Raw genomic sequence first — 27,880 nt, forward strand, 5'->3', positions numbered from 1 at the left:
CCTCATTCCATAGTTCATCAGGCACTCTATCTATCAGATCTAGGCCCTTAAATCTATTTCTCACTTCCACTGTATAATCATAAGGGATTTGATTTAGGTCATACCTGAATGGTCTAGCAGTTTTCCCTACTTTCTTCAATTTCAGTCTGAATTTGGTAATAAGGAGTTCATGATCTGAGCCACACTCAGCTCCTGGTCTTGTTTTTGTTGACTGTATAGAGCTTCTCCATCCTTGGCTGCAAAGAATATAATCAATCTGATTTCGGTGTTGACCATCTAGTGATGTCCATGTGTCTGTCGAGTCTTCTCTTGTGTTGTTGGAAGAGGGTGTTTGCTATGACCAGTGCATTTTCTTGGCAAAACTCTATTAGTCTTTGCCCTGCTTCATTCCGCATTCCAAGGCCAAATTTGCCTGTTACTCCAGGTGTTTCTTGACTTCCTACTTTTGCATTCCAGTCTCCTATAATGAAAAGGACATCTTTTTTGGGTGGTAGTTCTAAAAGGTCTTGTAGGTCTTCATAGAACTGTTCAACTTCAGTTTCTTCAGCATTACTGGTTGGGGCATAGACTTGGATTACTGCAATATTGAATGGTTTGCCTTGGAGAAGAACAGAGATCATTCTGTCGTTTTTGAGATTGCATCCAAGTGCTGCATTTCGGACTCTTTTGTTGACCATGATGGCTACTCCATTTCTTCTGAGGGATTCCTGCCCGCAGTAGTAGATATAATGGTCATTTGAGTTAAATTCACCCATTCCAGTCCATTTTAGTTCGCTGATTCCTAGAATGTCAATGTTCACCCTTGCCATCTCTTGTTTGACCACTTCCAATTTGCCTTGATTCATGGACCTGACATTCCAGGTTCCTATGCAAGATTGCTCTTTACAGCATCGGATATTGCTTCTATCACCAGTCACATCCACAACTGGGTATTGTTTTTGCTTTGGCTCCATCCCTTCACTGATCTCCAGTAGCCTATTGGGCACCTAATGACCTGAGGAGCTCCTCTTTTGGTATCCTATCATTTTGCCTTTTCATACTGTTCATGGGGTTCTCAAGGCAAGAATACTGAAGTGGTTTGCCATTCCCTTCTCCAGTGGACCACATTCTGTCAGACCTCTCCACCATGACCCGCCCGTCTTGGGTTGCCCCGCAGGCATGGCTTAGTTTCATTGAGTTAGACAAGGCTGTGGTCCTAGTGTGATTAGATTGACTAGTTTTCTGTGAGTATGGTTTCAGTGTGTCTGCCCTCTGATCCCCTCCTGCAACACCTACCATCTTACTTGGGTTTCTCTTACCTTGGGCATGGGGTATCTCTTCGTGGCTGCTCCAGCAAAGCACAGTCGTTGCTCCTTACCTTGGACAAGGGGTATCTCCTTACCACCACCGTTCCTGACCTTCAACATGGGATAGCTCCTCTAGAACGTGGGATAGCTCCTCTATTATACTGTTTATAAATAATAAACAAAATTGTCCTAAATGATTTTCCTTATTTTCAAAATCCAAAATCTTATTGAAATGCTTCTATAATGACTTATGCACTGAGTTAGCTACCACACTTGCCTATTTCATTTTGTTATTAGCTCTTTCAAAATATAGGCTAACCAGAGAGGCACAGATATTTGTTCATTTACCCAAAAAAAAAACAAAAAACAAAAAAACAAAACCCCATTGTCCTATAATAAATATTACTTATTTTGACAGATAAGGTTTTTTTCTTGTGTTTGACTTCCCTGATACACTGAGCATTTGTACATCTGAATAACTTATAGTGGAACCACTTATATTCCAGAGTTTTGGCAGCTAATACAGTATCATCAATCTATACTTTGTATATATTATAAGTCTTGTAAGTTTCATGATGCCTGGTTATAATCCAAAATTAATTCTGAGTTGTCTGATGTTCTCTGACAACATATGGGGCAACCACTATTTCAGACAGGTGATCACAGGCAACTTTGGTCTCTGCTTCAAGCTCAGGAGAGAGGTAATATTACTTTAGAGAAAAAAAGTGTTCAGAGACTCATTAAATGTAGTGTCTTGTGGGGACTGAAAAGTTTTAATGAGCATGGCAAAGTTGAAGAGCCAGGCAGTCTAGTTAAGTAACTACCTAATTGGCAAGGTATAAAACTTTACATGGTTTCTTGGGACCAAGGGGCAAAGTACCAACTGGTGAAAGGTAGAAATTATCATGATTAGCAAACTTAAAAGGACAAAGTTGTTTGATTACTTTGGTGACTTCTGACAGAGAAATAAGTCTAGGGATAATAAATATGCTTGGAAAACCAGTTAACATGTAAGCATTTCATGCTAATTAATACAATAGCAGGGCATGTGCTAGGGCTGTTGTGACACAAATGTTGCCTCATATGAGCCTAATCTAACTGTGTAGATTTAAAATCATATCACTACAAATATATGTGCATTTGGAATTTAAAATATTTTTTCTGATGAATCTAGATTTCACATAAAAAATAATCTAATAATCATCTGCACAGTTAGACCATAAGAGATCATTTATTCCATCAACTGATTTTACATTAGACATCATTGAATACGTTGAGTCAGACTAGGATGTTTCTCTTTTAAAAAACCAATCAACAGGGACTTCCCTGGTCATCCAGTGGTTAAGAACCTGCCTGTTAATGCAGAAGACATGGGTTAGATCCCTGGTCTGGGAACTGGTATCCCACATACTGTGGAGCTACTAAGCCCTTGTGCCACAAACGACTGAGCCTGTGCAAAACAATGAAGACCCAGCACAGCCAAACTAAATAAATAATAATGTTTAAAAGAAAAAGATGAGAAAGCAACACTATATAATTCTCATGAAACATCTAATCAAGCTTCAAAGGCACTAAATAAATTAGCAAGTAGAAATACTGAAATATTGGAGAAGGCAATGATAACCCACTCCAGTACTCTTGCCCGGAAAATCCCATGGACAGAGGAGCCTGGTAGGCTGCAGTCCATGGGTTCGCTGAGTACTCCTAGCATTAATTTATTATTTTGAAAAATGTTTTACATTTTAAAATATTTTAATGATACATGGTAAAAAAAGGGAATGATAAAATAAATATGCAAATATCCCATACAGAAGATATTTTATCTTAACCTGATGACTATTTATTTTCCTATTTTTAATGACACTAGATTTCAGCTAGAGTAGATGCCCTGTGTGTAATTCCCCACAATCTTACCATTCACTTCTTACCTTCCCTGCCATAATCACAGACTTGAATTTGTGGTTAAATATTTCCAACAATGATATTATATTTTGCTGAATGCATTCATAAAAATTATACAATGTGATTCAGAAGATATTTATACTTTATACATTAGTTGTTATACTCCACACATAATTCTTCAACTTGCATGTTGAATCAAGTTCATTTGTGTGAATTTTTAAACACTTGTACAATATCCCACTGGATAAATATAACATCAACTTATTTCTTCATGCTCCTATTGATGAATATTTGGGTTGATATACATTCTACATCATTCCAAATAACAACTGCAATGAATTCAAAGGCTCTCTGGTATCCATTCTCTGAAGATTAGAAATAACAGTGGGAGATATTTCCATGGACAAAGGACTCTACTGAGCAGACGATTTTATGGATAGTGGGTCAGATAATACCCAATAAGAGAAGCTTAGATCACATGACTATTTTTTGTGTTCCACTGTGTAGCATTAAATCTCTACAAAGCCTAGCAAAGCATGAGGAGCTTCTCAAGTATTCTTTCCATAGAATTGACAGAGGATCCACAGAGCATCAACATAGATCCTTTATGCACCATTGGATCTGGTATCACAAAGCCCAGTTACAAAGCAACTTGTTCAATATTCTGAATCAGCTACAAAGGAGCTTAATGTACTTAGGGACTGAGATGAAATGAATAAGAAGAATTTTAGTAAGCCTCCACCTACCTCTCATTTATCACTTATAGGGAGGAACTGTCCAACTATTCTTATTTATAGTGTTATTGGAGCTTCTGAGTATTTACTGGATGACTCCTCCCATGGATCCTTCTCAAGGAAATAATATATGATTTCACATTTCCTGGTGATTGGAGGAATTAACACATCTCCCCAAACTGTTCAATTGATGGTATCAGGCATTTGAATCTGAGTTTCAAAGACTAGGGTCAGGCAGGAAATTTTAGGGGACGTGGACCAGAGAGACAAATAAGAACTTAATGATTGTAGAGTGAAACTGAATGTTTGAATCACTACTGCATAAGGAAAGATAAATCAATAGTGACTAGTGATGTCTATTTTAAGACAATGTGTGGCCATTTGGGGGTTTCCCTGATGGCTCAAATGGTAAAGAATCTGCCTGTAATACAGGAAATGTAGGTTTGATCCCTGGGTCAGGAAGATACTCTGGAGAAGGGAATGGCTACCCACCCTAGTATTCTTGCCTGGAGAATTCCATGGACAGAGGAGCCTGCAGGCTACAGTCCATGTGGACACAAAGAGTGGGACATGACTGAGCGACTAATTCTTTCACTTGAATGTTTGAAATACTTCCCCCAAAATAATAGTAATAAAGTGGTACAAACAGGAAAACCCTTCATTATCTTATTAATTTTCTCAGGTTCTATGCTTATGAGTTAGCAAATAATTCTGCTCCTTTTCTTAGCCATAGTAAAGCAAAATATCTCTGGCAGCAGGCCTATGCATCATGTGAAAGCTATTTAATGAAGAACAAGCATATTTTGGGCTTATTGGTATCTTAACCTCAAAGTGTCAACTAACAAAAAAAAGTATGAGTAACTAAAAAAAGCTTATTGAGCAAGTTTTGACATGAAATAGAGAACAGTAGCATATAGATGGGGAAACAACGGAAACAGTGACAGACTATATTTTCTTGGGCTCCAAAATTACTGCAGATGATGACTGCAGCCATGAAATTAAAAAACACTTGCTCCTTGGAAGAAAAGCTATGACCAACCTAGACAGCATATTAAAAAGCAGAGACATTACAAAGGCAAAGGAGAAAAGCAAAGATATACCCATTTGAAAGCAGAGTTCCAAAGAATAGCAAGAAGAGATAAGAAAGCCTTCCTCAGTGATCAGTGCAAAGAAATAGAGGAAAACAAAATAATGGGAAAGACTAGAGATCTCTTCAAGAAAATTAGAGATACCAAGGGAAAATTTCATGAAAAGATGGGCTCAATAAAGGACAGAAATGGTATGGACCTAACAGAAGCAGAAGATATTATGAAGAGGTGGCAAGAATACACAGAAGAACTGTACAAAAAAGATCTTTATGACCCAGATAATCATGATGATGTGATCACTAATCTAGAGCCAGACATCCTGGAATGTGAAGTCAAGTGGGCCTTAGAAAGCATCACTACAGACAAAGCTAGTACAGGTGATGAAATTCCAATTGAGCTATTTCAAATCCTAAAAGTTGATGTTGTGAAAGTGCTACATGCAATATGCCAGCAAGTTTGGAAAACTCAGCAGTGGCCACAGGACTGGAAAAGGTCAGTTTTCATTCCAATCCCAAAGAAAGGCAATGCCAAAGAATGCTCAAACTACCGCACAATTGCACTCATCTCCCATGCTAGTAAAGTAACGCTCAAAATTCTCCAAGCCAGGCTTCAGCAATACATGAACCGTGAACTTCCAGATGTTCAAGCTGGTTTTAGAAAAGGCAGAGAAACCAGAGATTAAATTGCCAACATCCGCTGGATCATCGGAAAAGCAAGAGAGTTCCAGAAAACCATCTATTTCTGCTTTATTGACTATGCCAAAGCCTTTGACTGTGTGGATCACAATAAACTGTGGACAATTCTGAAAGAGATGTGAATACCAGACCACCTAACCTGCCTCTTGAGAAATCTGTATGCAGGTCAAGAAGCAACAGTTAGAACTGGACATGGAATAACAGACTGGTTCCAAATAGGAAAAGGAATACGACAAGGCTGTATACTGTCACCCTGTTTATTCAATTTACATGCAGAGTAAATCATGAGAAATGCTGGATTGGATGAAGCAGAAGCTGGAATCAAGATTTCTGGGAGAAATATCAATAACCTCAGATATGCAGATGGTACCTCCCTTATGGCATAAAGTGAAGAAGAACTAAAGAGCCTCTTGATGAAAGTGAAAGAGGAGAGTGAAAAAGTTGGCTTAAAGCTCAACATTCAGAAAACGAAGATCATGGCATCTGGTCCCATCACTTCATGGGAAATAGATGGGGAAACAGTGAAAAACAGTGTCAGACTTTATTTGGGGGGGGGCTCCAAAATCACTGCAGATGGTGACCGTAGCCATGAAATTTAAAGATGCTTACTCCTTGGAAGAAAAGTTATGACCAACCTAGGTAGCGTATTAAAAAGCAGAGAGATTACTTTGCCAACAAAGGTCTTTCTAGTCAAGGCTATAGTTTTCCAGTAGTCTTGTATGGATGTGAGAGTTGGACTATAAACAAAGCTGAGTCCCGAAGAATTGATGCTTTTGAACTGTGGTGTTGGAGAAAACTCTTAAGAGTCCCTTGGACTGCAAGCAGATCCAACCAGTCCATTCTGAAGGAGATCAGCCCTGGGATTTCCTTGGAAGGAATGATGCTAAAGCTGAAACTCCAATACTTTGGCCACCTCATGCGAAGAGTTGACTCATTGGAAAAGACTCTGATGCTGGGAGGGATTAGGGGCAGGAGGAGAAGGGGACGACAGAGAATGAGATGGCTGGATGGCATCACGGACTCGATGGACATGAGTCTGAGTGAACTCTGGGAGTTGGTGATGAACAGGGAGGCCTAGCGTGCTCCGATTCATGGGGTCACAAAGAGTCGGACACGACTGAGCAACTGAACTGAACTGATATAGTCCAGTGAGCTTTCCTTAATGTTCTAATCCATTGGTTAAAATAACACTGTTTAGAATATATTGTTCTACATTCCATGAGAATTCAGCATTTCTAAATAATTAAACATTGCTAATTTTGTTGTTGCTTTAGGGTTATTTGAAAACTGCAAAAAAGAACCTTGTGAATGGGCTACATTTGGTTAAAACAATTTTCATTTTAAATGAACCATTTGTAAAAATGTGAAAGTCAAGGCAGCAACTTAGGTATTTCAAACTGGTGGTCCAAGGCCTAATTTAAGAACAAGCCTGTACCGGTTTTCCATTGAGAAATATGTAAAACTAAATTTAAAACATAAATATAAAAAATAGTTTTAAGAGGAGAATTAGTAGTAACCTGCTAGGTAGTAACCTACTAGGTAGCAGCAGGTTAGTAGCATTGGTAGTAACCTACTAAGAAATTACAAGTGTGATTTTGAGAATATTTAAAATTTGGGGGTCACTAAATTTTTCAAATATAAGCCTCATATTTTCCCACCCACTAGGAAGGTGGCCTCTCACTTAATCTTTTAAGGACTTTTCAAAGGGTTGTTCATTCAGTCATTCATGTCTGACTCTTTGCAATCCCATGGACTATAGCACAATAGGCTTCCCAATCCTTCACTATCTCCTGGAATTTGCTCAAACTCATGTCCATTGAGTCGGTGATGCCATCCAGCCATCTCATCCTCTGTTGTCATCTTCTCCTCCTGCCTTCAATTTTGCCCAGAATCAGGGTCTTTTCAAATGAGTCAGTTCTTCACATCAGACGGCCAAAGTATTAGAGCTTCAGCTTCAGTCCTTTCAATGAATATTCAGGATTGACTTGTTTGATCTCCTTTCTGTTCAAGGAACTCTCAAGAGTCTTCTCTAGCACCACGGTTCGAAAGCATCAGTTCTTCAGCACTCAGCCTTCTTTACACTCCAACACTCATATCCATACATGAGTACTGGTAAAACCATAGCTTTGACTATACAGAGTTTTTCTGGCAAAGTGATGTCTCTGCTTTTTAATACTCTGTCTAGGTTTGTCATAGCTTTTCTTTCAAGGAGCAAGCATCTTTTAATTTCCTGACTGAAGTCACTGTCCTCAATGATTCTGGAGTACCAAAAAATAAAGTCTCTAACTGTTTCCATTGTTTCCCCATCTACTTGCCATGAAGTGATGGGACCAGATGCCATGATCTGAGTTTCTTGAATGTTGAGTTTCAAGCCAACTTTTTCATTCTCCTCTTTCACCTTCATCAAGATGCTCTTTAGTTCCTCTTCACTTTCTACCATTAGGGTGGTGTCATATGCATATCCGAGATTATTGATTTCTCCAGGCAATCTCCCAGCAATTTCCAGCTTGTGATTCATCCAGCCCAGCATTTTGCACAATGTACTCTGGATATAAGTTAAATAAGCAGGGTGACAATACAGAGCATTGATTTACCCCTTGCCTAATTTTGAACCAGTCCATTGTTCCATGTCTGTTTCTATGCTTCTTGACCTGCACACAGGTTTCTCAGGAGGCAGGGAAGGTGGTCTGGTATTCCTGTCTCTTGAAGAATTTTTCACTGTTTGTTGTGATCCACACAGAGAAGGGCTTTATTTTAGCGTGATCAATGAAGCAAATGTTTTCCTGGAATTCCTTTGCTTTCTCTATGAGCCAGTGAATGTTGGCAATTTGAGCTCTGGTTACTCTACCTTTGCTAAATCCAGCTTATACATCTGGATGTTCTCGGTTCATGTACTGCTGAAACCTAGCTTGAAGGATTTTGAGCATAACCTTACTAGCACATGAAATGAGCACAGTTGTGCAGTAGTCTTTGGCTTTGCCCTTTTTTGGGACTGGAATGAAAACTGACCTTTTCCAGTCCTGTGGCCACTGCTAAGTTTTCCATATTTGCTGACATAGGTAAAGATGGTCAAAAATAAAGTAAGTCCTGAGGAGGTAATGTACAACATGTTGATTTTTTTTTTTTAAAGAGGTTACACTGAAAATATACTAAAATGGACAGTATGTTGGGTCATAATTGAAGCCTCGCTTCAAAGGACCAGAATCATTCACTTTGCTATTGGTTACAGTGCATTATACTAGAAATCAGTAATAAAAAGGTAATCAGATCATCTATACCTGCTTGGAAATTATGGAACATACTTCTAAATAACATGTGTCAAGATAGAAACCACAATAAAAAAATAAATATTTTTACTCAATTATATAGGCACATATTAAAATTTGTGGATGCTGCAAAAGGAAAAGGAAATTTTATAGATGTGAATGCACTTCAGAACATAAGAATGCCTGAAAATATGTAGACTAATCTTCCATCTCAAAAAAAACTGAGCAAAAGAAGAGGAACTCAAACTCAAAGGAAACACAAGCAAAACAAAAAGGGATGCACAGAGAAAACAAACATACAGTGGGAGATAATTAACAAAGCACAAGAATGGCTCTTTGAAATACATTCTTGTCAAATGCAAATAAAATAGTCACCAAAATAGACCATGTGCTGAGTCATCAAATGAGTATCTGTAAATTTAAAATTGAAATTTCACAAAATATCAAATTAGAAATCAACAACAAACATACCAAAAATTTACAGATATTTGGAAATAAAAAATAACCCATGAGTCAAGGAATAAGTCAAGTGAGAATGAAAATATTTAAACTGTAAGATAATAGAAGGATAACATAATAAAATCCACAAAAGAAAATACACATATAAAATTGTATGAAGGAAAACACAGAGCTCCGAGAGAAATTTATTTATTTATTTTTTAAATTTATTTGGCTGTGCCAGTTCTTAGTCACAGCATGCAAACTCTTACTTGTGGCATGTGGGTTCTAGTTCCCTGACCAGACATCAAACCCAGCTCCGCTGCAGTGAGAGACTGGACCACTGGAGTCCAGTGGAGTCTTAGCCACTGGACCATCAGGGATGTCCTGAAATGAGAAATTTAAAAGTCAGGGATCTGTTTCCACATTAATCAGATAGAAAAAAGGAAAAATTCAAACCAAAACAGTAGAAGAAAGGAAAGAGTAACACTAAGAGAGTGAAAAATAATAAAAATATAATAGCAAAATAGGGAAAATGAATAAAATAAAAAATGTTCCTCTAGAAATACTAGTAAATTTGACAAATCTCTAGCAAGCTGTTGGGAAAGTAGCTGGATGCCCTATGAGTCCTGACGTGTCAAATTTTCTCTGCTTGATGACTTTGGTCACCCTCCTGAACCTTCTCTTAGGCCCATCTGTGCACTCGCTTGAGAATGTGCCAATTCGACCAAAAACCCACCACCATGTCCTGTGACTGTCCTCAATTTCTGATCCATTTCCTCATCCTCCATCATCCTCCAGGTGATGTCTGATCTCTGAGGATACAATAAACCTGGATCTACAGGTGTTTCATAAAATCTGGAAAATGGAACAAATGTTTTGTCAATGCAGAGTGGAGAGCTGTTGCCCTAGAATACAGAACGTACCAGAGAACAGTCCCTCTAGTGACAGAATCTAACAGAAAACCAGCCAGCAAAGGGGAAATGTGTTTTGCAGAATCACAGCCCAAGCATCCCCAAAGTGCAACACACAATTGGGACCTATGAGATTCGTATCATATATTTTTATGCTAAACTCACATATGAGTTTTCCTATTGTATGAGTTTTCCTATTCTAGCTTACCCTACTGAAAAGATTTTTAAAACTGTTATTTCCAAACTTTATTACATGGGTAACATTATGTCTTTATATATTTTCTGTGAAGTAAATTGAATAGAATTATTTCATATGTCTTCTAACTATTCTTTTACTCCCTTGGGCTTCAGATCTGAGCATCTAGACCTGTCTCAATTACTGAGAACTTAGGGATTTTCTGCTTATCCCTTTACACCATGATTCTCAGGGTTTCTTCTACACCCTAATTTATCATACCATTTTTGACGACTTTTAAAACCAACTAAAATATATTAGGTGAACATCAAGCTACTCTCACATCTGTTGATGAATTATAGTAAATAATATTTACGACCTAGAAACGTGACCCTTGCACTTCTAAATTTCTCCAATGAACTGGACTGTTCATATCAGACTCCCACTTAAAGTTGCTTTATAGAAGACTAGTTAACAATAAATTCTACATTTATACTATCTCTATGGGGATGTAATGGACATAACATGGGATTAATATTTAGAAATGCCAAAACACTAAGATTTAAAATTCAATCAAGCTTCCATTTGATCTAATTTTATAACCACTTAACTAAACAGTATTTTAAACACTTAACTAAGGGAAGTAATTGAGAATTACTTTATGTAAGGGAACAAAGACTGCTGGCTGTTTCCAGACCTTTGGAATGAATTTTTTATTTTAAGGTTCAACTAACCCTAAGGATGGATCACTTTTATTTTCAAAGTTTTCAAATACATGCAGAAATCCACTGGTCAAGGGACAATAATTCATAATCATAAACGGAGAATGTGTTGGGTCCAGGAAATCACCTGAGGGAACAAACTTTTGGAGAATATCAGTGTATGTTTTCCAAAGAAGGGGTAGCAAATGGAAGTCTTTGGACCATGAAATGTCCCTGTGATTCTTGAGAATGTTTAGCACTCTGGTTGTGAAATAGTAGAACTATGTTCAAGCCAGCTCTGCTTTCAGGTGGGAGAGATGCTCCTAAATTGAGAACATCTTCATGCCATTTCTATTGGGCTCTATTTCTAAAGATGATGGACAATGTACTTTATCAATTTAAGCTGTATTAAAATCTCCTGAAGCTTCCTGAAGATTCAGAAAGTCTGCCAGTCAGGAACCTTTTTCAAAGATCTGGATCAGGAATCATCCTTTGAGGATCATTTGCTTCTGATCCTAGGATTCTTCAGGTTCTCACAGGGCAGCTTTGGGCTCTGGATTCCTTGGCCAATCCAAGTTAAACTTCATCCTTCCTTGATGATCTCATATTTCAGAAGATCTCTGTCACAGCAGGCCTTTCTGAAGTGCCTCCTTTAGAAAAGGCGCCTGTGGATCCTCTTCTAAAGTCACATGTGATCTTGATTTCAATATAGTTTTCATCTGTTTCTCTGCCTCCCTCTCTCTCCATGTCTGTCAGTTGTACTGATTTGTACTGTGCCCTTTCGTCTCTCTCTGTATCTCTAGATTCCCTCACTGAAGTCCCCATAAGTCATACACCAGTCCCTGTATAGAGCAGAGGGGCATGAAAATATTTGTGTCTCTCCAGATTGGTCTCTCATGCACGAGCAGACACCTTTAACTTACTGATTTCCTGAGACACCTTCACTCTATCCCTCAGTTATCACCAAAAGCCCTGTAATATTCAGTGAACCTTTCCCAAAGACAACTCTAGGAAACATTTGGTAAGATTTCACTTAATAAGTAAAGATTTTCAGAATCTGATAGGGAATCAGAATCAAGAAAGTAAATAAACCCACAGACAAGGTTCCTAACAGATCTCATCACATCCATCAAAGCCAGCCCTGGGTGGGCTTGAACCCCCAACCTTTCAGTTAAGGGCCAAAGGCGCTAACTGATTGCACCACAGAGACAGACACTGTGGAGTTTCTTTTCCAAGGATGTTATTTTTTCAGTTTAAACTGTATATAACATTTTAGAAATGTATCTTTTGCTGGGTAATATAGATATCATTCTTAGTAGAGAAAAAGCGGAGTGTCAATTAAGTGGGCACTGGGATGCAGAACTGTTGTTTACCTAAACATGAGCTTAATCTAAGGAAAGACATCCAGACAGAACTTATTCTTATTTCAGTGAGAGTTTTCGCTAATAATTCAATTGATGGAAGCCCCTCAAAGGATTCCATAGACACGAAGATACATTAAATGGGAAAGACAGCAGTAAGAGCAATGAAGATGGGTAAATAATTTAGAAGAAAATCTGTTGTTAAGTTTTCCAACAGAAAGTTGGAAAAGTTGAGGGGAAACAAATGACCATCACGAAAGCCAACCCTAGCAAGTTGTTCCTTGAAAAGAACTCAGGCGAGGGCTTCCTTTAGGTGAGTAGTTTGGGCACTTTCACATTTAGTTAAGTGAAAGCCATAACTCTGGTCTCCATTGTCTTATTATTTCATATTAACTAGCGCTTCATTATGAATTTCTGTCCTGAATGTTCAAATGGGTGCCAGAGTATCAGTAAAATGTACCTAAAAGTGAACAGCATTTTTCATTAGGTTGTCATTTTCTCTCTCTCTCTCTATATATATATATATACACACACTATATAGTATATAAATATATAAAAGTATATTTTAAATATAGACCCTTAACTCAATCACACACAGTAGCTCATGGGTGGGATGAGTGGGTAGGAACTGACAAGAGTCCCAGTTATCCTCAGGTCCCTTGAGACGTTCTGGGTCACTGCCTGGTCTTTGCCCTGGAAGCCACCACCCACTGAAGCCCTCACCCACTGAAGCCCTTCTATACCAGATGTGCTTCTCAAACACATTTTCTTTTCCTTCCCTCCCCTTTTATCCTTCCCCTGTGGTTTCCAGGGTAATTCCAACCACGCCCTCCCCTATCCTGCAGTATTCTGGGACACAACTGGTGCTTGTGCCTGCGCCAGGCTCCTTTCTAAGTTCTTCTGCATCCTCCTGAGTTGATTTCACGCCTGAGAGGGGAAGCTGAGGAAAGGGAAAGCCAAAACACTTTACATTGCTGTTCACGGAAGCTTAGTTCAAGTCTCAGGGGTATTACGCATTTTAACATATTAAAAAAAAAATAGAGCCTAGAAAAGCAAACACTTTAACCGGTTTCTTTCCATTTCATTCTCCCTGGCTGAGTTTATTACTCAGATCACTTTGTGTGTGAAGAAGGAAATGGCAACCCACTCCAGTATTCTCACCTGGAGAATCCCAGGACAGAGGAGCCTGGTGGGCTGCTGTCTATGGGATCGCAGAGTTGGACACGACTGAAGTGACTTAGCAGCAGCAGCAGCAGCAGCAGCAGCAGCTTTGTATGGGTGTGAGAATGGTGGACACATTTACCAAAAAGGAAGAAAATTACCGCTTCTGCTGGGAATTGGAGGTGGGACTCCCTCTTAAAGGTTGGGAAATCTAAGTAACACAGATCTCCCTCTGCTGAGGATAGGGTCACATCAAATAAACCCATCTAAGTTGAAAGCATCTGGAATTCGAAAATGCATTTAATATACCTAACCTACTCAACAGCATAACGTAGCCTGGTGGTGGTGGTGTAGTTGCCAAGTCTATCAGACTAGGCTCCCCTGTCCATGGGATTCTCCAGCCAAGAATACTGGAGTGAGTTGCCATTTCCTTTTCCAAGGGGATCTTCCTGACCCAGGAATCGAACCCGGGTCTCCTGCATTGCAGGCAGATGATTTACCAACTCTACCCTAAATGTGCTCACAACACTTTCATTAGTTGAGCAAAATCTAACCTAAAGCCTATTTCATAACTGTGTTGATTATCTCATATTATTTATTGAATAGTGTACTGAGAGTGAAAAGTAATCATTTACCCTTATGATTGAATGGCTGCCCAGCTCCAGGAAAGTATCACACCACTTATCACTAGCACTAGCCATGGAAAAGATCAAAATTCAAAACTGGAAGTAGTTTCTACTGAATGCGCACCACCTTTGCACTGAAATGGAAAAATTAACCACTGAACCATTTTAAGTCAGGGACCACAAGCAATGCACTGAAACATTAACTCTCTTAGGGAAACAGCACATTCCTGAGGCTTAGACAAAGGGTTTTCCCCCCTTCAACTCTACAGTATTATGTTACAAGACTACTTCCAGAGATATGAAGAACAATGGAAAAGTAAACTGAGGAAGAGTGCTTTGTGACTTTTGGACATTTTCAGAAATTTCACATGCGTGGACACACCTATCTAGAGCCCTCCTACTCTCTTAAGCAGGATCCCATTCCTCATTTTACCAATTTATCATTTTCTGCAAATGCAGGGTCCTAGCTTCTTGGATGGTGTGTAACTAAGTTGATTCAAAGAATTCATTGCAACAATAGGTTCATAACTTCGTCTAATAGTCTAATCATATAGGGGATGGTTGAGCGCTAAATCACCCAGTTTGCAACACTTGGCATTAGATTAATCCATTCATATTTGCAGTAACTCTTCACTATATGTCACATGATGTACATGCAATAAACATTTACCACATACACCTAGGCAAAGCAACTGGGGAAGATGCTGGTAATAAAAAACATTAAGGAGCAACTTGTGTCATATATGAGCCTAATTTTAATGATGGAAATGTGGAGATGATATGATTTTGTATGCTTGTGTATTAAACAAGTTAACTCATATAAAAAACTTAAGCATTGGTCAAATGGAGACAGAACTGGAAGTATAAAAAAGGTATTTTCCTTTCAAAGGGCTTAGAAGTGAGGGAATCACAATTATAGTTACTGGGAAATTCATTTCCTTCCACCCATTATTTTCATTTTTTCACTCCACTTGTGACTTACCCACCCATAGGTGTGAGCTCTACATGCAGAACTGTTAAAATTTGAGACTGAAATGCTGACTTTGAATATCCTTATATATAACATCAATCTGGAAACACAAGTTCATTCATTCAAAAAATTAAGCCCTACGTGTGTTTTACTGTTAGTAACTTAAGTTTCTTCATCTTGGTATTCTCTATGTATAAGAAGCGACAACAGATACTCAGAACTGAATAAATGAATATGACAGCTTGTCAGAGTCTGAAACTGGATCTTCCTGATTCACGTGGAAGACATCATGAAGAGTCCACATGGAATAGGCCCACATGAAATGAACACAGATGTTTTTGTGTGCTGAGTTTTGAGGATTGTGAAAAATGTTATACCTAACAGATCATAATTCATTTCTCTCCTCCCAAATAAACTTCACTTATCAAATTGAGATCTTAACAAAACTTGGTTATTTAGAGCCAAAGTAGGTGAATCCACTTGACCCAAAGAACACAATGATAATTATATTGATGACAGTTAAGCAGAAAGAACAAAAAGAACTTAATAAGTGGCGCAAGCGAAACTCAAATGACTTACTATTATTGCTCTAACACTTCCTGTAAGTTTAAAAGCCAGAGTTTTACTCTATTATGAGGCTGTGTGTAGATTTTTTCAGTTTTTTGTTGACATCTCAGTTTTCAGTTCCCCTCAGTGGCTTACATGCATTCTATCACCTCCAGAGCTGCTTTGTATGTTGTCTGTGAACATTCCCTTGTCTAAGCGTAGATAAAATGTATAAATGCACCAGAAGGACATCATGTGTGCACAACTACCTCCTAAGCTTTGCCCACCTTTACAACGGTCTGAACCCAACACGTCATCAATGGAGTTTTGTTTGCAATTACTGGAGTATATCAGGCTTTCAGACTTTGGTTCACTTCTTAGGATGTTGCTTACTTTCCCAGATAGAATCAATCAGGCCTTCCCATGGCCTCACTCTACCTCTTATATACATCTGGCATGATGCCTATAGTACTTCTATACATTTATTTCTTAAACATCTGTCTTTTTTAGTAGTCTATAAGACTTACACCAAGGGCCATGTGTCCTCATATAGTGACTTAGTAAATGTTGAATTAAATAAGTGTTAACAACAAGGCCTAAGAAATTGATTAGATAGGTAAATGTTGAATTTGGTAAGTGTTAACAGCATGGCCTAAGACACTGATTAGATGGAAAACTATCCAGGTTAAAACGGAGGGAGGTATCCTGTGTCCAGGAGATGGATCAAAGGTGGGTGAATTCTGTCCAACACACAGAAGTTGGAACTTATCCAATGACCATCTCCACCCCCCACGCCAATAAAATACAAAGGCATGTTTAAAAATATATATTTACATATATCTTTTTCTATTCTATAAATATATTTTGAAGGTGACTCCCAAGCCACTCTAGCCCATTAACCCCTGTCCCTATTAATCTTTTCTAAATAAAAAGGATGTTGCTGCTGCCCAATAATGTGGTTGGTAAACAGCTGTCTGGACTAGCCATTATCACTCTAATTCAAGGTAAAGGCCGTTCCTAGGGCCAGAAAGAAGGACTTTTAAAGGGTCCCAGGGGGCAGAAGGCAGGAAGCCAAGAACTGAACAAGGTAAAACAGACATGAGCAGACTAGCATAATCATGCTAGTAAGAACTAAGTGCCTCAGCCAGGCATGTACAGGAGCTGGGAGGAGGAAGACGAGAGGCCTACAAAACTTTTGAGGAACTCACCAGACTCCTGGTTTGAGAAACACAATAGAATGTCCGCCTGGGTAGTCATTATAAGGTAGAAGGGACGCTGGGCTGGGCTAGGAGGTGGAAGGGGCCTCTCTGACCCTCATGAGTTCCTGACCGGTGAGGAGTCCCCCCTGTTCTCTGAGGGTGTAGGGGCTCCAAAGATCTTGGCAAGAAGCCCTCGGTTGGAGCGGGCCTGGTCCTGAGCGTTAGCCAGGCGAGCTAGTTCACGTTCCCCTGGCCGAGCTGCCTTCCGGGCCCTTAGCTCCTGCTCAGTAGGACGCTGGGCAAAGGCCCAGGAACCATTCGGGCGGGTAGAGTCCCCATCAGCCGCAAGAAAACGCTTTCCGCGCTCCACACTTCGAAGATAGAAGTCAGTCTCACGCTTGGCCTGGGCAACCTCAGCCCTCAGACGCTGCCTGCGCACCTGGCGCTCAAAAGCAAGATGCTCGCTGAGGTGGGACCAAGTAAAACGGTGCAGGTACTGTGGACAGGAAAACAAGAAAAGATCTGAGTAGGGCAGATCAGAGATCGGGAGTTGATGGAAGGGATGGGCGCCAAAAAGATGACAGGGGTGCCTGGGCTGTGGCCGCGAAGGCGAGAGGGTGAATGGTGCGGCAGACAAGCCAATCTCCTCACCTTGAGGTTCCACAGGTCATAACGGAAGGGGCTGCGCCTGCGAGAGCCCATGGGCGTGTTGTGAAGACTGGCCGCCACACGCTTGGCTACTCGCTTGTCCCGGAACTCCACCCAGCCCTCCGTGTAGTCCTTGCTGTACTTGGACCGCTTTTTCCCTCCGGAGGTGGAGGCAGCTGCTGCCTTCTTCTTGCGCCTCACGAACCCGTCTGGAGTTGAAGACAAAGTCGTCAAAGAGGCCCTTACAGCATCCACTCAACAGCACCTCCCACTCACCAATTCTCCAGACCTCCCTGCAGGCCAGGATCCCACTTTGTCTTTACCCAGAGGTGTCTAACTGCATAGTCCACACTTTACCCCTCAACTAAACTCAACCTTTTCCTCAAATGTTAATTCTTTTATCATTACGTCTGCCCTAATCGTTCTATTCAAAACCTGCACAGGCCCCCAACCCCAATTAGTGACTGACTGAGTGGGAGTTGGGCGGGGCCTATTATATACTGTCTCTCGACCTGGGCCTCGACATGACAGAGATACGTTCAGTTTTGTGGAAAAGTCAGAGATTTTAATTCAAGCAGTACTCATTTAACAAACTTGTAAATTCGTCTCAAGAAAGTAGGGTGGGCGGAGCCGAGATTAGAATCCAAAAATTAGCGAAGAATTTAGGCTCAGCTAGATATACAAAGCTACCCACACTCCGTTTCAGCCTTCTAAGAAACGTGCGCGTCACCTACTTACCAAAGAAAACAGACGCAGGTCCCCGGCTCCGTCAGCGCCTCCAAGCTCAGCTGAGGCAACAAAACACGCACTGTGTATTCAGTGCCAACGAGTACCACCCCTCTTCCCTCACCATCAAGGCCTGAGCACTTACCCTCAGCCTGGAAAAAAACACGCCCGACCTCCCCGTAGGCGCTGAGAAGGTTCCGTACGTGTAAAGGCCTAAAGCGGGGCGGGATGTGGCCCAGGTACACAATGCCCGGCACTACCCGTTTCTTGCTGCCACCAGCCGCCTCTTCAGATTCCTCCTGTTCCTCCTCTGCCTCCAGTTTCTGGTCACTCCCTTCCAGAGGCCCCAGCTCCGCGGCGCCCAGCTCCAAACCCTCTACCTCCATGCTCGCCGAAACGTAAGACAGGGCAGCCGTAAAGCGCCGCGCCTCTGACGCACTCGTGTGCGACAGCCTGCTTTGGGTGGGCGGGGCCGGCTCGAGTGACGTCAAACGAAAAGAAAGGATTGTGCCCGAAAGTGCAGGAACTGGCGGAGAGGGCGGAAGTTGGCCCTGGGTCAGCCCCGAGATACAAAGCCTGAGAGCCTTTGACGTCCAAGCTGAAGAGACAAAGGCGAGGTAGACCCTCAAGTATAATTTACCCTAGAGAATTCCGTGGTGAAATGCAAAAGGAGGGGGATGAGGCATGCTCTTCCGGAAATTTTGGAGAACTATTTTGGAAGTGAGGGGGAGGTTTCTGTGTATTCTGGCGGTCAAAGTAACATTGTACCCGAAGGACTCGGGTGAGACTCCAGTTGGGGGATGGCTCAACTTTTGAAGTTTACTGAAATTTCAGTTTTTTAATTAGTTAAGTTTGAGTGTTAACTAATTTTCCAAATTTAATTTAGAGATTTGAGTTTTTAAAATTTAAGTTTTGAGAATGTAATTTACCTTTGCAAATAAAAGTTTTAGAAATTTAGTCAGACTTAATTTTTGAAATTTTCACTTGTGACCTTTTCACTTAGTTAACATCTTTTTTACTTTAAAATATTAATTTAAAATTTGATTTTGTGAATAAATCGTCTAAAAGTTAACTTGCCACAATTATTTCTTTTATTTTAAAATTTGGCGCCTGTTTTACATTTGTGTTAATGCATGATTTGTGTTTATACTTCTGTTACAAACATCTACTGGCAAACGTATACTTAGTCTTGATTTAAGCCACCGCTAGGACAGGGAGCTTTATTCTCCCTGGGATTTGTGTTTTCACAGTGTTGGGGTCCAGGTTACCCAAAATGTGCCTCAGTGGCATACTGATTATGTTGAATTAAAGTTACTGAAGAATCTGGTGCTACTACAAGAACTACTCTTAGACTCTTCTGTCTCCCTAAAAGCAAGAAATCTCTCTTGTAGAAAGGTGTACTCCATGCATTTGGTGGAAAGACACTATTAGCACCAAAGATATTCTGGGTTAAGGTTATAGAAACAAACCTTTAATTTACTACCTCAAGCCTAAACTCTATTTAGATTCTTCACTAGCTGGGCACCCAGAACGTACGTTTCTTTGTCTAAAAAGTATAAAAGCTGCCTGATTTGGCCACTTAGGTCCCATTTCTATGGGACCTCCATGCTCATGAATTAAAATTTCTTTCTTTTTCTCCTGTTAACATCTTGCAACCACAGGTACTCAAGAGGAGAAGATTTGCTGTTAGATCACAAACTAATTTTCCCTCTGTTGTAGCCAAACACTCCAGAAAGAAACTCACTCAGAAGGACAGCATGAAGGAGTGGAGTGCAGTTTATTATACCGGTGGGTCCGAGGCAGAGTTTCCTCTTTAGCCAGGTTCCCGACCAATTTTTGTGACAACCTTTTATGCCCAAAGTGTACATGCCCAAGCCCACATCCCCAAATTCTTTAAAACCCACTCTGGACAATATTAGTAAGAGATACAATCAGGTTTTAGCCATAAATTCACATTCTAAAGCCATCTGGACATACAGTTTTGCCCACACCAATAGGTATTATTAAGATTACAGAAGATAGTGATTGATTACATAGTGGGCTTTGCATTCCTTCTGGCTCCAGGAGGTCTAGGTACGGGGTCTGCCTGGTCTGGTTTTTATCCATCCCTGAGACCTGTTCAGCAGCTGGTATTTTATCTCCATGGCCTCCCAGATATACAGTCCAAAAGTTTGCTGAGAGTGTAAGATGGAGTTCCTTTTCTTTTAAAAATGAAGTCAGTCCAGTCAAGGCAACCTGCTCCTTTCCTCTTTCATTACCCCCTCTTGATCCTCTCAGCTTCTAATGTATCACTCAGGGACATATTGCACATTAGGTCTTTTGGCATGTACTTGGGTAAATGTAGTCAATCTCAGCGACACAAATTGGACAATACACTGGAGAATACAAGGTGCACATAACAAACTTAACAGAGCAACTGTAACAACAATTGACAGTCTTCTACCAATCGCCCTTTATCCATGACAAAACAGAAGTCCAAACAGGTACTGAGTCATCTGACATTTGTTTTACATGAGCTTGTGTATCTCTAAGAGCCTCAGTAACGTTTCCAGACAAGACTGGGATATACACACACCACTCAACCTTTATTATGGCACAAGTCTCTCCTTGAGCAGCGGTCAAGATGTCCAAAGCCATTCTATTTCAAGTTACTGCCTTTCTCATTTGTATTTGTTCATTATTTAATGCTTGAATTGTCCTCAGGCTGTCATTTAGGGCCCTTTGGGTGAAATTAGTTATGGCTTCAACTCTAATCATTATATCTGTAGTGCCCAACGAAGGAACAAATGTAGCAGTCAAATAATCATACCAACGGAAAACTGATCGTGACCATCTGGCCCGTAGGGAGGGTACATTTAAGGGCTCCTGTATTGTTGGCCTAATGTTCCCATGGGCAAAGCCAGACCTAAAGTACATCTTCCTACCTACCCTGGGGCTAGCCATGGCCACAGATTGGTCCTGCATAACCAATGAGTACTGTTTGGGGCAATCCACCTGATTCCAGGGTTGACTCCCTAGTCTGTCCCAGGCCATTGGGTGGATTGATTGGGATCATAAGTAACTTTATAGGTCTTATAGCACTGTTCTGTCTGTAGAAAACCCATTGGCTTCAAGTCCTTTTTTGTGTATTATCTGGTTATTATATCCAGTAGTGTGTACATCCTGTTCCCAGCAAATGTCAGCTATCACAACAAGTTGTCCCTTTTCTGGAGTAATCCACATACATTCATTTCATACCTGGTAAAATTGGTCAAAATACCTGTTTTTTTCTTTTTTTGGACTGTTTGGACTTATTAGCTGTCACATAATATTGATAAGCATTTTCTGAGCTAAGAATACAATTAAAATGTATCCCACGGCCTTTTGTCAGATCATCAGCCTTTTTATCGAACCAATGGGTAGTGGCTGCTATAATGACAGTTTCCACACTCAACTTTTGTTGTTTCATCTGAAGAAAATAGTCACATAAACTAGGCATGTCACCCCTTCATAGAGGTGACACCCACCATGGGAGTCCATCCATGAGAGACATGGGCATAGCTCCGCCTACCCAGCAGTTAGATCTGTTATGGAAGTCCATGTAGGAATGTGCCCATGAGATGGAAATGTTGTCTTGTGCTGAAATTAGGGTTAGTCCCAGGATACCAGAAAGTCTACGTAGTAGGAGTTGATTGCGGAGCTTCATTTTTTCTTTTTCAGATGATCTTGGTTTCACGGAGATCAGCGAGGTCCTTTTGTATAGTCCACCCGGCGTCCTCCAGGTCTGTGTGGTATGTCCTCTTCACCCTCGTGTGATGGATCCAGGGAGTGACACCTGCAACTTTAACTGCTGTAGGTATAGTTAGTACAGCAGTATATGGACCGTTCCAGTGTGGGACCAAGGAGTCATGCTTCCAATCCTTGACCCACACCTTGATCACTGGGCACAAATTCACGAATCTGCTCCCCAAGGGGGAATGACACCCATTCTTGGACAGACTTAGTTACCTGGTTTATCACTTTACCTAATTTTTCCATCCTCTGTGAAATCCCATTCCCCTCTTACATGGCAAATTTGCCAACACCTGTCTTACTATGGGAGGGGGTCTTCCATAGACAATTTCATAAGGAGAATAACCATGGAAACACAGGGTCATTCTTAATTTGAGCAAGGCCACCGGAAGTAAGTCCATCCATGAACAGTCAGTCTTTATGATCTATTTTGAAAGTGTATCTTTTAGGGTTTGGTTAGTTCTTTCCACCATTCTGGAACTCTGGGGCCTATATGCTGTATGTAATTTCCATTTGACATTTAGAGGTTTACATAGTTGTTGAATTAAATTGGCTACAAAAGCAGGGCCATTGTCTGATCCTATACTGGTTGGGAACCAGAATCTGGGGATTATTTCTTGACTCAATGAGGCACTTCATTTGTTTTTTCAGTTCAGGTGGGGAATGCCTCCACCTAACCTGAAAAGATACATACCATGACTCGTAAATAATGATAATACCAGTAGGGTTTCATTTCAGTAAAGTCCACTTCTAAATGTTCAAAGGGCAGAGTACCCTTTAATTGTATTCCCGGAGATTTCTGCTTATGTCTGGGGGCAGCATTGACCTGTGAGCAAGCAGAACAGTTCTTGGATTCCATTTCACACAAGGAAGAAAGCCGTGGTGTTAAAAAATATTTCCGAATTAATTCTTCCATTTGTCACATCCCAAGTGGGTAGCCTGGGCTACCTGAGACCCTAATGAAGAGGCCAATATCTCGGGAACTAGCAACCTGCCATCCAGCAGTCCCCACCAGCCCTTTTCATTCTTGGTGGCCCTTTCTGTTTCAGCCAGCTGGTCTTGGGCCGGGGTATACTGTGGAAGAGTTGAAGTTAACTCGGGCATTCTCAAGAGCACAAAAGCCTTAACAGTCCCACCCAGTGCCTCCAAATTCTTCAGCGGCTTATTTTGTGGCTCCATCTGCCTGTGGGTTTCCCCGTGCCTGCAGGGTGTCCTCTTTTTGGTGAGCCCAGCAATATATTACTGCTACTTTTTCAGGTTCCCATACAGCATCTAGTAGGGTCAAGATTTCTTCCTTGTTTTTAAAGTCTTTTCCGTTAGCTGTTAAGAGCCCTCTCTCCTCGTATAGGGCCCCACATACATTGCAAAGTAGCAAAAGCATACTTGGAGTCAGTGTAAACGTTGGTCTTCTTACCTTTTGAAAACTGGAAGGCCCGAATGAGAGCCCATAATTCAGTCCGTTGAGCAGACCAGTAAGATGGCAGAGAACCAGCCTCGACAATGCTCTTTTCTGTGACTACTGCATACCCCGACTCCCATTGTCCTTGTTTCACTAGGCTGGTGCCATCAGTGTACAGGACCCAATGTGGGTCCGGGATTGGCTAGTCTCTCAGGTCAGATCTGCTAGCATAAACTTCTTCCAGGATTTATTCACAATTATGTGAGGGTCCACCTTCCCCCATAGGACGGAGTGTAGCCGCATTTAAGGCCTGACAGAGCTCAATAGTAACATGAGGGTTCTCACATAAAAGTCCCTGACATTGGGTAATCTGCTACGTTGACAACCATTTGTGGGGATCCCCTAATAGGAGAACATTGACCTCCTTTACAATTAAGGAGAACCTTTACAATTAAGTTTTGGCCCAGTTAGCTTGTTTGCTTCTCAGACCAGTAAGGCAACCATGGCAATTGCCCGAAAGCACCCAGGCCATCCGATGGCAATGTTGTCCAGCTGTTTTGAGAGACAGGCCATTGGTCTATCCCATGTCCCCATGGCCTGAGTTAATACCCCCATAGCCACTTTGTCTTTTTCAGTCACATAAAGAGTGAATGGTTTAGTAAGTTCTGGCAGACCCAATGCAGGTGCCAATGTAATTGCCAATTTTAACTTTTCAAAGGCCTGTTGCTGCCTCTCAGTCCAATTTAGTAAATCCCCTTCTGGCCCTGTTAGGAGTTCAAACAAGGGCTGGGCCGTCTGAGAGTATCCTGGGATCAAAATTCTACAAAACCCAGTGGCTCCCCAAAATTCTGGGACCTATGCAGGTTTTTGGTCGTGGGATTCTCAAGATTACTTCGTTCCTAGATTGGTCCAACAGTCTTTTGCCCCCTCTCAGGACAAACCCCAAATATCTTACCTCCATCTTGTAGATCTCTGCCTTTTTCCTCAAAACTCGGTAGCCCGCCTCCATCAACAGTTCTAGCAAAGCCTTAGTTCCTTTCCAGCAGTGTTCTTTATTCTCTGCAGCCAACAGCAGGTCATCCACGTATTGTAGCAGCCAGTATCTAAACCTTCCTGGCTGGAATGAGTCCAGATTGGAAGCCAAGGCTTCCCCGAAAATGATCGGGGAATTCTTAAATCCTTGCGGGAGGCAAGTCCAAGTGAGCTGTTGTTTGGTGCTCCCTGCAGGATCTTCCCATTCAAAGACAAAAATGGGTTCAGATACCGGAGCAATATGGATACAGAAGAATGTGTCTTTTAGATACAGGCAAGTATAGATCTTAGCACTTGGTGGGAGGAGGCTGAGTAAGGTATATAGGTTAGCAACAGTGGAGTGTAGAGTTACCGCTGCCTGGTTGACCAGTCTGAGGTACTGTACAGGCCTGTAGTCCTGTCCCCTTTCTTTCTTAACTGGCAGGATTGGTGTGTTCCAGGCTGACTGGCATTCAATCATGATGCCCGCCTGCTGTAGCCTATTTATATGTGGCAGGATACCAACTCGGGCCTCCAGTGCTAGCGGGTACTGACATTTCCTGACTGGTATGGCACCAGGTTTGAGTTCTCTTACCACGGGAGCTTGATGTTTGGCGAGCCCAGGCAGGGACAGGGTGGGGGGTGTATCTTTTGCCCAAACCTCAGGGAATTGTTGGATCAGCTCTCTCTCTGGATTGTTTAACCCATCTGGCTTCCCTTCCAAAGGATCATGCAACCTCCATTCATCTTGAGGGGTTACCCAAAGGGAGAGTAAACAGGTGGTCGAGAGTGGGTCTTTCTTGGGGAGAAAGGTCACTTGTGCACCCAATTTAGATGACAAGTCTCCACAACAGAGGTACTGGGCATTAAGGAATATACAGGAATTCATAAGTCACTTGATGCCCCCCCACCCCAATCTGGCATTTTGGGAGTAGACAGAATAGTCTAATCAGCTTTTCCCTGGTTACTCCTGCAGCAATGGCCTTCTCTGGGGGGCCACCGGCTCAGTATTCACCATAAAGTCAATAATTTGGTCCTCCACTTTTAGTTTTACCATGGGCTCTTGGGGACCTTGTGTCTTTGAGCCCCGGCACCCCTATTCAGCCTCCAGTTCAGCCAGCCCTAAAACAGTCAATGCCAGTTATTTTTCCCAGCTATTCTGGGGGCATTCATTTTTCCAGTGGCTGAAGCCCCGGCATGGGTACATTGATTTGGTTGCAGGGCGATCCTGGGCTTCCTTGTAGGAGGCTTGTCAGGAGACCAAGGCTGATTTAGAGGGGGTGGAGGTATTGAGGAAGGCCCAAGGAGGGGCCTTCCCAAGGCCTCAGCCAGTAACACCATCCTCTGATCTGCTCTCTTGTTTTCTTCTCTCCGCTTTTTCTCAGCCTTCTTTTTTGCCTCCACGTCTCTGTTTTTGAACACCTTATTAGCAATCTCTATTTGTGTGCTGGTCATGGCTAATACTCTGCCTACCTTTTGGAGCTTATGTCTGATGTCAGGGTAGGCTTGAGATACAAAGGCTGTATTTATCACAATTTGAGACCAAGCTGCCTCTGGATCTATTGGTGTATAAAGTCTATAGGTCTTGCATAGTCTTTCATAAAACTCAGTAGGTGTTTCAGTTTCCTTTTGGACTACTTCGGTTGGTTTTGCCATATTTATAGACTTACGGCAGCCCTCTTGAGACCTTGTAAAATAGCCGCCCTATATCTCTCAAGGTGGCCCCTTCCTGCCTCTGTGTTATAGTCCCAATCGGGCCTTTCATCAGGGTTGGCTAGTTCTGCCCACCACTGTGGGTTTACGGTACACTCGGGGGCCACTTCTTGTAGCCATTTTCTGGCCTCAGTATGGATCCTGTGTCTTTTTTCAGTGCTGAAGAGGGAAACTAGCAGCTGGATTATGTCCTCCCATGTAAGATGGTAGGTTCGAAAAATAGTCTCCATCAGCCTGATCATGCCTTGGGTTTCTGCCAGTTTAGTAGGTCCACAGAGGAAAATGGTTGGTAACAGTAGGCTCGGGGAGGCTGGTGGTAGTGTCTGTCTGCTCCCTGAACCGGAGCTGTTGCACCCTGTTGTAGCTCTCTGCGAGGCATTTGTTTACCCCGGCTCTTTGGCGGAGCGCAGCCTCTGTCGAATTCCTGTGTCGCCTTCCCGCTTTCCGTCAGTACTCACCGGGAGAGGCTGATATTTTTAGGAGGTTCGGCTGAGGCTGAGTCCTGTGGACGTTGACTAGAGGTTCCTACCGCCGGGATCGGAGCCTGCCGAAATGGCGGCTCTACGATCTCCGGGGGAGTTGGCCGGGGAGCAGCTGGTGGGGCCCCAGCAGGCCCTGGATCGGTGGTCATTAAGGCGGCCTCCGGTCCTGGTGAGCATTAGGTGGCCGGCGCGTCATCCAGTATGGGAGAGAGGGCAAATCGCTCCCGTCCGGATCCTGCAGAATTTCTTTTTTGTCATCAGTCGATTTTTGTGCCATTAATGTTTTCCCTCTCTCTTTTTGAATGCAGAGTCTTGCCCAAGGGGGAAGATCTCGAGCCAACCACAGCCATGAATCAATATATGGGTATTGATCCGGCTGCCCCGGCGTTCCGGTGACTACTGCAGACTGCTTTTATTGTTTTTAAGTCCATGGTGCCCTCTGGTGGCCATCCTACTCCCATAGAGGGCCGTTCAACCTCACAGAATATGCGGAATCGGTTAGGCGTCATGTTCACCCCATAGTCTTCTTCAAATTCCTTCTTAAAATTCTTAATCATGCACTCCAATACAGTTGCCTTAGATTCACTTCCTCCCATCTAGCTTACATTCTCGGACCTTCTTCTTCCTTCCCTTTTCGTTCTGTCCACGAAGTTCTCGGTATCCTAAGTACTTCTTGATATTTCTACTCAATGAAACACTTATATTGCCATTCCGCCTCCTTCTTAATTGGGGTGAGGAGAGCCTTCCTGCTAGAAGGGGGATCGGCGAGTCTTCACCTGCAGGTCCGCAGCGCCGAACCAGAACACCAAGTGGTCCAAGATTATTTTCTCCTCTCACTTTGAAAGTCCGTTCTGCCTTGGTGGGCTTGATTGGGTGCGGATGAAAACATAGATGGATTAAATATCCCACGTCCCAGACCGTCTCGGGAAAGGTCAATTTGTTTTCACTCGCGTATCTTCCTCCTTTAAGCCTGACAACCCTGAGGGGATGAATTCCACAGCAGATGGGACACCTCCTCGGGGAGGGCAGAATATAAGCACACAAAGACCAAATTTCTTCTTCCCAAAG

At 41.9% G+C, this 27,880-nt stretch overlaps 1 protein-coding gene and 1 long non-coding RNA gene across 2 annotated transcripts; one reads left to right on the forward strand and one right to left on the reverse strand.

Moving 5' to 3' along the window:
• Positions 1 to 16,771: 16,771 nt before the first annotated feature.
• ABT1 (activator of basal transcription 1) lies at positions 16,772 to 18,822 on the reverse strand. Its single transcript, XM_068960956.1, has 3 exons — positions 18,582 to 18,822; positions 17,714 to 17,919; positions 16,772 to 17,558 (listed from the first exon to the last, which is right to left on the reverse strand). Exons 1-3 carry the CDS (start codon positions 18,820 to 18,822, stop codon positions 17,178 to 17,180), a joined length of 828 nt encoding a protein of 275 aa, XP_068817057.1. The 3' UTR covers positions 16,772 to 17,177.
• A 128-nt stretch (positions 18,823 to 18,950) lies between these two features.
• LOC138069770 (uncharacterized) lies at positions 18,951 to 27,709 on the forward strand. The gene is made up of 4 exons (XR_011144092.1): positions 18,951 to 19,053; positions 20,156 to 20,224; positions 22,136 to 22,267; positions 27,121 to 27,709. It is a non-coding gene; the product is annotated as an uncharacterized lncRNA (long non-coding RNA).
• The last annotated feature ends 171 nt before the right edge of the window (positions 27,710 to 27,880 follow it).

This window comes from Capricornis sumatraensis, chromosome 22 (genome assembly GCF_032405125.1).
Source record: "Capricornis sumatraensis isolate serow.1 chromosome 22, serow.2, whole genome shotgun sequence".
NCBI classification, from domain to species: Eukaryota; Metazoa; Chordata; class Mammalia; order Artiodactyla; family Bovidae; genus Capricornis; species Capricornis sumatraensis.